The sequence below is a fragment of the Protomyctophum bolini genome, assembly GCF_963924005.1.
Source record: "Protomyctophum bolini genome assembly, chromosome: 16".
Classification (NCBI taxonomy): Eukaryota; Metazoa; Chordata; class Actinopteri; order Myctophiformes; family Myctophidae; genus Protomyctophum; species Protomyctophum bolini.
The window spans coordinates 8,495,202-8,507,665 of NC_137877.1; the positions used below are offsets into that span (position 1 = coordinate 8,495,202).

General features: G+C 44.1%; 1 protein-coding gene across 1 annotated transcript; it reads right to left on the reverse strand.

Annotated features, from left to right (window-relative positions):
- Positions 1-9,157: 9,157 nt before the first annotated feature.
- Positions 9,158-10,731, reverse strand: gpr18 (G protein-coupled receptor 18). Its single transcript, XM_080786266.1, has one exon. It carries the CDS (start codon positions 10,673-10,675, stop codon positions 9,689-9,691), a length of 987 nt encoding a protein of 328 aa, XP_080642392.1. The 5' UTR covers positions 10,676-10,731; the 3' UTR covers positions 9,158-9,688.
- Positions 10,732-12,464: the final 1,733 nt, after the last annotated feature.

Consider the following 12,464-nt stretch of genomic DNA (forward strand, 5'->3'; position numbering starts at 1 on the left):
CAACATGCGTTGTCTCCCTCTGTCTCCCAGTGAAGACATCTGTACGACATGATGAAGTTTCCTCTCCGAGTATCAATCCCGTAATTGAGCTCAGGGAGAGTGGACGTGATGTGCACGCAGAGGAAGTAACCCCCCCCCACCACCCCTGTTTCTCTCTCTCTCTCTCTCTCACTCCCTCTGTGTGTGTCTCCTCTTAAAATACACCACCACATATTCACATAATATAGTGTCTTTTTCTCTCCAAGTGCAGGCAACTCCTCCAGTCTCTCTTCCGTGTCTTAGGTGGAGCTGAGTGTCTGTCTTGTTTGCTTTAGATGCACAGCAGCAGCAGGTGAAATAAAAACCAGTTCAGTCAGTTAATTCGCGAAAAGATCGAACAAATGTTTATTATAATGAATGAGAATACAAGTGCGCATATAATTATTTTATCTTGCCGTTCGGCTCTGCTGCATTTTTTCTCCCAGCTCGCGCAATTATACAACCATCATTAACCATTAAGAGCAGGGAGATAGATGTACAATAACAACCCCCCATGGGGAACACAACATTAATTGCAGAGCCCACCGGTGGTGCTGGGGTGGCGGTGGGAGCAAACAGTGCATAACAACAACCATAACGCATTATGCAGACGAAGGAACGCAGGAAGAATGCATTTTTAAGGGCCTTTCTCGGCCCCACCCCTCTCCAATTGTTTATATTGTGTTTAGGATCCAAGATGGCCGCAGCACCAGGAGGAGGTGGGACGGAGGTGAGCGGGTGGGGTCGACACCAAGGGGCCAGCTAGGCACTCCAATGTTGAAGCGCTGGGCCCTAGTGGTAAGTCTCTATCCTTTTAATACTCTATGGTCGACACATGCCCTTACTGGGCTGCGTTGGCACACATTCAAGACACCTGTCTTGTCTGTCTTGTGTCTGTGTTTAATGGCCGCTCGGATGCATTTCCAGTGGTATGGAAGCCCATATGGTTTGACCAAACATTTTGTTTGATGGGGGGGAGGGGGGGCAGAACACATCCATCTGCAGAGCACTGAATACACCCCTCGAGTACGTCTGACTCGCCGAACTAACTCTGCAAGCTATACGTATCATTAATATCTAGTCTAATTCGTGGTGCAGAATGAAGACCCCGGTGCTTGAAAGACAAAAGAATGTAACATGTCTAGTCTACATGTCCCTGTAGGGACATGAGTGGAAACTTGTTCCATGATGAATCCCTGGACGGTATATCTTCACACACAAACACGGCAAGCTATCAGAGTTAAATTAATCACTTTCCACCTGGCGTCCCTATTTTGGGCATGTCAAGGAAGACATTCCAAAACAGCAATATCTACGAGTTCACAACGCATTTAGAACAGCTATTCTTTGCTATGGTTGATGTAAGCCGGCTTGAGTGGATCACACTGGGCTTTTCCTAGTGTGATCGCAGTACAACACTGTCGCGAGCGCGACAGCGTTTGGTTGCCACGCACAGTGTCTCAACTCGTGTCTCTTTAGCGACGTTGTAATGTAGCCCTCTCGCTCTGCCGTTATGATAGCATGGATCAAGAGGAGACTGAAGAGAGACTGGATTAAATATTAACAAAACCTGTCCCTGCCATAGACGACCCACCCCCACACACACACACACACACACACACACACACCGCCCTCCCACCCACTCGCACAAACACACACCCCCGTCCCGCTCCTAATGATAGGGCCCTACAATTAAAAATGTGCCGGACGGAACACTCGATCCCCGTCGAAGACTGTCTGGGACACACTTCTAAACGCTGACTTAAAATAAATCTTATACCAATCTATGGAGAACCTGTCGAGAGGAGTCTAAGGGTTCCTGGCACTTAGCTAGAGTAGAGAGTTGGGGAAAAAAAGCAGAGGGGCCTTACATTATTTATACGTGCTAATGGTGCTGTGACTGTGTGTGTGTGTGTGTGTGTGTGTGTGTGTGTGTGTGTGTGTGTGTGTGTGCGGCGTGTGCGCGCGCGTGTATGTTTGTGTGTGCAAATGCATGTGTGTGTGTGTGTGTGTGTGTGTGTGTGTGTGTGTGTGTGTGTGTGTGTGTGTGTGTGTGTGTGCGCGTGCGCGTATGTTTATGTGTGTGTGTGTGTAATGTGTATCAGCAACATAACAATCTGCTAAGACAGACACACAGCTGTAATCAAGGCCATGCATTTCCTCTCCCTCTGCCTGCCTCCGCTAACAGCGGGGTCAATTGGAGTCAGTTTTGTCGCGTTTGGAACCCTCGCACTAGATTATCTTCTTCTAATGGAGACAAAAGACAATGCTGCATAGATTCCCATTGCCGGAGGAGAAGATTAACTCCCACTGAGCCACTGTAGGTAAATATGTCGTGTAGCTGTGCAGTGCCGCGCACGCGGTTTCCTGTCCCTAAAGTCACTATACTGCAAGAGAGCAGCGCGTTCCAGGCAGAATGTATTGTACAACTACCACCGATAAAGAACAATAGCTCATGTACTTAACCTAGTTTACGGCACAAAAGGAATCCATTTGTTGTTCTTTCTCTCACTAAACACAGCTTTTTAAACAGAGCATCACAGGGGGTGGACGGCGGGGCGGGGTTTACTGTTGCACCACTAGATACACACATGTGCCTCTAATTTCCTATGGTAGTCCAGGAGTATCCTTCAACATCCTATTGTAAAGTTTACCACGGGAGAGAGGTCTGTGTATTAAAGTGCCCTGAGAGAAAAAGCTAAATGATCTAAATGCAGGCAGCTGCTTTGCCGCTAATGCCATACTGTATAGATAGAGAGAGGCCCAGGCGAGGCTGGCCTATACGGACCAACAGGCTGGCTGTAGGATATAATTACTACATATAGGATCTCTTTCATGTGCTTTAATGGGAACAATATGAAGAAGACTAATGCTATGGTGTAGGGCACGGCCTTTTAAAACCAAACTGTTGTTCGGAACACAACAACATGTTTTCGGTCACCACAGGACAGAGAGTCTTGTCAATATTGGTTATGTGTGTTTGATGTCATGGAACTGTATCCATTGCATGTGCCTGATATGCTCTCATATGACATAATGTCGAGGTGGCTGGCGAGGCGCTATGATGATACTTCACTCCGCGGGCAGATGGCAGATGATGTGGTCTCGTCGGTGTGTAGCATAAACATGGCTGGGAACCGTAACACCACCATGTTCCCATTTACTATAGCTATACCTGGAGGGATGCATGATGCCAGATCCTCGTTAACCCTTTGGAGAGAACAGAACCTGTGAGTGTGAGCACAGGTGCGATGGGGAATGTCGAGACACACTTTGAGCACATGGAATGCAAAGACAAAACGGCTCGATAACGGCACTCGATTTGAAAAGCAAATACGCCAAACACACTGTGTCTGATCGTCATTTGATGGCACGCTGACACGCAAAACTCTATTAAGCCGTCTTCAAATATGCAAAAATGATATGATTTTACAATGATTACATATTCACTTTCCCAGCTGGCTGGCTCCGCGAGCGTCTCCATTTGTCATCGACTATTGTGTCCAATTATATGATTAGCTTTGAACACTCCAGCACTTCGAGAGCTCTCGTGTGTTCCGCGCCGTGGCGAGTGATTCACAAACAAAGTCATTACAACATGTATTCACACATATCAAATAACAAAACAGATGGCCACTAGCGCTTTGCAAGCCTGATTTGTTTTCCACACGAGCGATAGGGGGAAGAGGAAAAAAGTATTTTCCCCCTTGCTTTGTTTAATGCTGACTGTTTTTTATTCCCAAAGAAGAGCAGCTGGCTGTCGCGCTGTTAGATCAGCTCTCTATGAAAGACAATCTTGTTTTCATTAATTTCTCTACAACAAAGGCACTTGTTGTGAAGATTTAGAATTACAGCGGGTAAAGCTTCGGGATAATTCATCACAGGGACTTGACAGGAGACTTAATTGTTTTAAATGCCAGTTGCCGCATGGAGCGTGGTGGGTTTTCTCTTTGATGTCTAACAGGTGGGACAGATAGACGACCCTCTGATGTTTCATTTGACCCCTGACCTCTTCCTTATAAATCCCGTTGTAGTCCAGCGGCCAATAAACCCATCATTGTCTGATGCACTGCAGTACCCAGAATTCCACATGTCGTGGGTGGTGATTCCTCCATCCATTATTGTGCCGTACATCAGTGGCTCTCAACCTTGTTTATGTCATGAACAGGGACGGATTAATCCCCATTAGGGCCCCTGGGCCGGTACATTTTCTGGGGCCCCCATAGCCCGTGTGTGCGCGGAATTTTCATTAAAATTAAAATAATAATATTGATAAATACATTTTAATTCTATTATGCATGTAATGTGCATGTCATCACCAGATTAGAGGAATTTTCTAAATATGGATTTTGGATATGGATATGGATTTTCTTTTTTTTCCCAATTTTTTTTTGTCTTATCGTCCATGATTGTATTAAACAACTTCAAACTCACCAAAATTGCAGCTGTACGAAAAGCTTGAATTATCCTCTTTCTATCTGCAAAGTGTTTGCTTCATAAAAATCCACCGTAGACATGTTATGCGCTACTTCCTGTCAATAAATTCCTTGCAGATGATTATTTTCTAAGTATCAGAGTATGAATGCGCTCGTCATCAGTAAAGCAACCTCCTGCTGATGCTGCACTATGTGCAAATTCAAAACAGGTGGTACACATGGTCCGTTGAGCGATATTCAACAAGCGCTTCCAAACTCCAAATCCAAATCACATGCAGGAAGCAGGAAGCTCATAACATGTCTACCGTGGATTTTTATGAAACAAAAACTTTACATATTGAAAGAGGATAATTCAAGCTTTCCCTACAGCAGCAATGTTGGTGATTTTGACGTTGTTTAATATAGGACTTTTCTGTTTGGATGAATGGGCTGTCTATGGGAAGTAGCACCTAGGTAGCACCTTGCTGGCAAGATGGCTGCGGTCTGAATAAGAACCAGCATAGGGGGAGCTGTGGGGGAAATTATGTTAGTTCCAGGAAGTGAGGTACCAGGAACATCTAAAAATACAGGAAGTGAGGCAGCTGGGGATTCCATTTTAGGTATCAAAGAGGGTTTGGTGGTGGTTTGCAAGAGACTCTTTTTAGGCCAATACTAAACAAGAATCAGAAATTGATAAACCACAGAGTAGGCTATATAGTGGTGCCAGAAACTATTTTTTTTTTGATTGATTGATTGAAATATTTATTAACAGTTTGTAGAATTACAGTACATTTCAAGCACAAACTCAATACAGAGACTGTTAACTGTGAGTGGACGACCCAATTAAGCATTACACTTGTTTACAACAGGGTCCACATTGTTCAATTCATCATCTTGAGATCTGGAAGAAGAATGGCTTGGTCAAGGAACATTTCTGAGGATTTAACTCTGAATCCATGCAGAGGGAATCTGTTGTGGGGCCTGCCCTGGCTTGAAGGTTGGGTGAGTAATATTATTGTTTCCCTTTTTGAGCAATGCATTGCCTTTTTTTACGACTTTATGGGATTACTTGATTTTTGGAAAATGTTTTGGTTTGATTACTTTTGGGATTTCTTTTTGGATACTTGACTCATTTGGAGACATTTAAAGGAACTTTGCATTTGCATTTTGAAATCTTATCAATTCAAATTGCTCTTTTGAATTGAATTATTTTTGTTTGATCCAGTTTAAGTCAGATAAAGATATTGCAGTTTAGTTTAAAAAGCGACAGTGTTGTGTGGGGTTTTCTTTTGTCTGCAGTACAGAATGACTGACGCAGGTATGCAGGACCCTTATTTATTTTAGATCTTTAACCCATTCTGACCGGGCACCCATTTTGGTGTTAGCATCATGTTATGCTTTAGCTATTGAAAAATAGCAGATCTACAAGCTCATAGCGCGCCACCGAGTGGCGCGCTACGAGCTTGTAGGTCTGCTATTTTTTTTAAATCGAAGAGCGACTGACATTTTTTAGAATCTGATCTCAGGTCAGAATGGGTAATCAGACCAGTGTGTGTCCAGTGAAAACCTCGCATGAATCTGATCTCAGGTCAGAATGGGTTAATATTACTCAGACATACCATTTTTGGTTCTGATTGTTATATAACGGCAATAATCGCAGTGCATATTTTCACAACCTTCCACATACTTCGCAACTTCTTGCATATTTTTGCAACTTTTAGAATATTTCGTAACAATTTCACCACATAAAATCACATACATAACTCTCCCACAACCCACAAAATCAAGGATTTTAGCCCACATAATCAAGGATTATTTTCTGGATGGTCTAATAATTGCTCTGATCGACATTAAACTTATACTGTTCAGGGGTCTGCTATGAGAATAGCACAATATTTGTCTTTGGGGGACATGTATAAATAAATAATATTGATAATAATAATATAAAACAATGTACTTTCCACCTCGACTTGCTATACATAACTGTCCTTTTTTAATCTTGATTAAATTGATGATTCTGGATCAGATAAAGATATACAGTAGGAGTAAGCACTGGAAAGAGCTATAAAATCCTCAGTGTTTGAAGTTACATTAACACTACTGTACTGAGTTACTGTGTTTTAGCATACTACAGTACTGTACATTCTGTATTTGGTCCTATTTGTAAAGTGTGCATCCTCTGAGTCCATACCATAACAGTTCAGCAGCCATGCGGTATATCATTGCTTTGGACAGAAATGCCATCTTTTTTTAATGTTTTTTCTTTCATAAATCAATGTCCTATTTTATACCTTGTCTAGACAGTGTTACAAAGAGTTGCAGTGCGATGCATTATAAATCTGTAGTTCTGCTATTTCCCGTCCTTTTGAAAAACTGAGGAAAATGTCCACCGATAAGGACATATACCCAAAATAGTGGTTGAAAGTGGTTAAGACAGTTTGTGGGTTTTATAAATATTTAACCAATGAAAAGTATTAACACGAGCTTATGACTAAAATAACTACATTGGATCCATTGAAACAGATTCCCCCCCCCCCCCCCCCCCCATTTCCTGAAAGTTACCATTTGCGATATACAAAAGGTTTCTGCCCAACGGCAACGATATACTGTATTTTGTCCTAATTTGTAAAGATGTGCATCCTCTGAGGCCATACCATAACAGTTCAGAGAGCAGCTATGCCGCGGACGGGTTCCACCACAGAGAACCATGACCCTGTAATCGCATGAGACAATGCCTAGTCACTCTGGGACACTGACTCACTGTCTAAGCCAGTTAGAACAGAGTAGATGTGACACACACTCACACACTCACTCAACCCCCTTCATTATAGCAATAGGCAGCGACAGTACACAGCCATTGCCGTGTATTGGCGCATTGTGCTCTATAGCCCGCGTGATGTTTATGCAGGACACTTGTGCCAGACTATTACAGTCAAACATGATTTTGTACTCTTCATTTGAATGGCCGCTGTCTGTCTGGTGCTTAGAAGGGACAGGGCCGTTGCAAACTGACTGCTTCTACTTCAACCTGAGATTTGAGAACAAGCCAAACATGGTACTTACTACTGTAACAATATAATGTTGGAGATTTTATTTGATGTACGTGCTCCAACTTGGAAAATGTCATTGTATCTCACCTGATATGGAGTTAATGGTCTTTACGTAAACGGCTGTATTACTGAAAATGAGATAGGCACCATAAGGGAAAAAAAGTGACACCTACTCTTACTCAATGATTGATAGGGCAATGTGAAAACAAATTACGCCACCTTTTTAAAGGGCAGTGGGTAATTAAAGTCCTTGGTTGACAAATAACACTTTTAGCACCCAGATCCTCTTAATTTCAGAGACATTAAATTATGAAATTTCTGTCAAGATATATTTTTTCCTCTAAAATCAATATCAATTTTATTGATTGATAGGACCTTTAAATCTATCTGTGCTTCTGCTGATATCTTCTCGGGATATTAGTGCACATAATTTCACAGCATATCGGTAATGTTGGCATTTGCTTCGTAAAAACAAATCATCTTGTTATGTGATAAAATGCTATTTACATAAGAAGATAGAGATCATGATTATTTTATGGCTAGTTTTTCATGAGGAGTCATTGTAGGCTACAACAGCTTAAAAGTATAACGACAGCTATTGAAACAAGTACTGCATGGCATCATGCAACGAGCAAAACTTGACATTTCTCACTCCAGAATGATCACAAGTACATGTCAGATCAGAAACTTCCATTAGTCCAGGAAGACAAGCCTGAGATTTGTGTTTTCTGTGACATGCTGCCATCAACTGGCCATGGCAGGAACAGCAGTTTTCAAGAAGGTTGTAGCAGTAGCCATTATTTCCTGTGAATGCACTAATTTTGGTGGGACTTGTTACCAGGATGTTCTGACTCAAGCTTAATTCATACTCTGTAGCACGACTGTCGCTGGCTGACAAGACATGTTATTATTAGTATTACTAGTAGCTTGAAAACCAGTTATTTTCAGCAAGTGACACATGACATAATGTTGGAGTATTTAAATCAAGCTTCAGAGTTCCACAACTCCTGCCCTTGACACCAAGGCAGCCTTCTATTTGTGTACTCTAGAACTCAGCTAATTGCATTTAGCTGGTGTCTGAAATCCAAATGAGTCACTGTTTAAAGACGTAGAATGGAAACCAGCAGATCTGAGTTCCCAGTAGACTGGGGGTTGATAACCGCTGCTCTCTGTGAATTGATACCAAATATACATAAACATACAACAGAGCAAACATAGCTTAACTTGCCATTTATATGCAGCGCACACACACACACACACACACACACACACACACACACACACACACACACACACACACACACTGTGGGTGGTTATAATTACACAATACAAATGTACGACGTGTACAGTAGTGTGCAGTATCAGGAAGTAAGCCTGAACACATGCACAGACACAACAAGAGCCAGTGACCTTAAAGACATCGCCGCAGTTTCGTAACGCCTTGTTAGTTGCTCGTAACACCTTTCTAGTTCATTCACCGTGATAGAAGGTTGGGTTCTTCTATATTCTTTATACCAGTGGTTCTCAAAGTGGGGTTCGGGGACCCCCAGGGCGGTTTGTACACTCTCAGAGTTCAATTTTTTGATTTTACAATATAAATTGGGTCCAGACTCCAGAGAAAGAAATGCCATTAAATGGGGGGGGTTCGTAGACTAATGCATGTCAAACTGGGGGTCCGTGCGGGTTGAGAATCTCTGCTAGAGCCGTAAAAGTCTTCCCTTATGGGGGTCCCTGGCATGTATTTTCAAATGGGGGGTCCTTGGGCAAATTAGTGTCAATTTGGGGGTCCTTGACATGAAAAAGTTTGGGAACCACTGATTCATACAATCACTATAGGAACCACTACCACGCTTAAAGGCTACGTACAGTTGGGGTACATTCAAAATGATCAAACCTTCTGTTAGCCTTCATTACGCTCAGGCTACACACCTGAAGAGATGCCGACGCCTTGTCTGCCAGTGCAGAGATATAGGGCTGAAATTATAGCTGCTGCAACTCTCATGGGTGAGTCAATCAGCTAAAGAACGCAGATGTTGGCGCTACAAACAACAATGCTCCCATACTGTGAGTGTGAATTTGCATCTCGGAAAAATTAATTACAGTTTTTGATCCAGTTGATAATGAGCACACGTGTGTACAGTAGAGTTACACTATATGCCAGACACATTGCTCAGTACAGCGTGTGTGTGTGTGTACACCGAGACGTCAGATGACTCGCATCACCGCGCCGGGCAAGTCACTCAGTGATCGTATGCTGCCCGTCGTGTGCGTGTGTCGTCTGCTCTTCCTCCGGACACTGCGCAGGTAGTTCCTGTACAGAATCACGCTGATCACCCGGTCCTGGAACTGCTTGGAGACGATGTAGTACAGGATGACATCCAGGACCGTGCTCAGGTTCATCAGGAACGCGGTGAAGGCCGCCCACGTGCTGTAGTAGTCGACCCCGGGGTCGTCGCCTCCTCGCTGCAGCAGAAGGACCAGCAGGCACACGTGGAAGGGAACGAAGCACACCAGGACCTGAACGATGAGCGTGACGATGATCCGGACGGACTTCTGCTTCACCTTGGGCTTGAGCTTAGAGGCGCGTCCGTGGAACAGGTTGTAGCCTATGACGACGTAGCAGACGACCATGATGGCCACGGGGACCAGGAAGAAGAACACGAGCCGCGCGAAGTGGACGGCGACGCTGTCCCGCTGCAGGTGGACGACGTCGTGCATCTTGACGCAGGTGGTGAAGTTGGAGGCGCGGTCGGGGTCGTCGGCGGTGGCGGCGGGGAAGAGCAGGGGCGCGGTGCTGCCGAGCGTCATCACCCACGCCCCCGTGCAGCCCACCAGGGCCTTGGGCACGCTGTTCTTCAGCTCCTTGCTGCCGTGCTTCTTCGGCTGCACGACGGCCGCGTAGCGGTCGGCGCTGACCAGGGCGAACAGCCACAGGGCCACGCCGGGGTAGAAGACGGTGAGGGCGGCGCTGACCCGGCAGAAGAGGTCCCCGAAGGGCCAGCGGTCCCGGTGGTAGTAGACCATCCGGAAGGGGAGGAGGGCGACGAAGACGAGGTCCGCCGCGGCCATGTTGGTCATGTACACCGTGACGGAGTTCCTCTTCTTGGTGGTGAGCGCGAACACCCACAGCGCCGCGAGGTTGACCACGACGCCTATGGCGAAGATGACGCCGTAGAAGACCAGGCCCGCCATGCGGTACTCGCTGGGCACGCCACCGTGCAGCTCCTCCCACCGGGCTGCACTGGCGCCTGCGGCGGCGGGCTCCTCCACGGACATGTTGGAGATGTTCAAATCCACGTTCATAACTGCGACTTCCACATGAGGCAGAGAGAAAAGGAGTATTTGTTAAATGAATAGACCAGATCAATATTAGAATCTTTGTAAATGGATGTTTATTTAACAATCTAAAATAAAGTTTCCAGAACATTAGCGATGTCTAGTTTGTCAACCTGTGATTATTATTTTATATAAAAATTATATTTTTGTCTGTAACACTAGCATTTTTCCGAGAGGCTAAAGGGATAATGTGACTAGTTTGACCTCATGTCACCTCACACACAGACACACACGTGCACACACGTGCCCAGTACACACACAAGCAGAAGCTCGCTGACCCCCTGACAATATGTTATTAAAGCTTGCATAGGTGAAATAGTCTACCTCTCCCTCGCTCTCTCTCCCTACAGTATCTCAATCGCCCTCTCTTCCTGTCTCCCTCCTCCCCTCTCCCTCACTGTGTGTCTGTCTCTCTCTCTCTCTCTCTCTCTCTCTCCCCCCACCCTCTTTCTATCTTTCTCTCTCTCGCTGATCAAGCTGGTCTGACATCACACACAACAGAAAAGCCAGTGTTTGTACAGACCAGTGATTCTAAATTGTGTCTGGGGACCCCAGGCCTCCTTGAGAAGGTTCAAGGTGGTCCTCAGAAAAGTTAGGAACAGTTTACTGTTATTTCACCTCCTAATTGTTAGACTAAAGAGAGAATATATAAGAATGACTACTCAGAATTCTACAATTGACTAATACTGAAACCTATAATCTAACAACAACCACCATAGCTTCTCTTATGGTCGTCCTGGCACAAAGTATTTTCAAATGGGGGTACCCCAATATTCGCATCAATAATGTCAATGTCCGATTGACATACAGTAGAACCACTGGTATACTGTGCCAGCTGAATAAAAGTTAAACCACACTGGTTGGTATACGGTTATGTACAACACAAACACACTCTCATGCAGAGATGAGGTTAAAATGGTCAGGGGTATTTCTGGAGGTGTCTATAAATGACTGTTTAGATAGATAGATAGATAGATAGATAGATAGATAGATAGATACTTTATTTGTCCTTTCGGAAATTTGTTTTGTGCACAGCAGTCATCAGGATATACATAAAACATGCAAACAAACAGATCACACAGTACATAGACAATAAAGAAACAGTGCCAACAGAAGGCCACCAGTTTGCGGATCCCTCTGCTTGGTAATAGTCATTTGAATACTTACTTTTTGTTCAGCATGTGCAGCTGCAGTGTGAAAAGCGGAAACCCTGTGCGTCTATTTCTGTCTGACGGTTTTACCCCAGCTGAAGAATGTCCATATCATCAGTCACGGCGTGTTAAACATTATTGGAATCTGTGTCTACCGTGAATCAGAACAGAATGAGTAAGATGGGAACTGTAAAACAATAAAAAGTGAAAATTAGCAGCATTGATCATCTTTTGGCTGTCGTGGAAATCACGCATGACTTCTTTAATAAGTAGTTTGATGCCTCCACTTTTGCTTTGAGAAAGGATGTTATGTGTGGAAGACAAGTCAATTTGATACAATGCATGTCATGCAAAAATGTATACAGATTTAATGCTGTATGCATGTTTTAGGTAGTTACATGTAGAGGAATGTATAATGTCTAAAAACAATACAGAAACAATGGAAAAACAATTATACATTTTTTTCAACAATTAGTTCAAAATCAAGGAAAGAA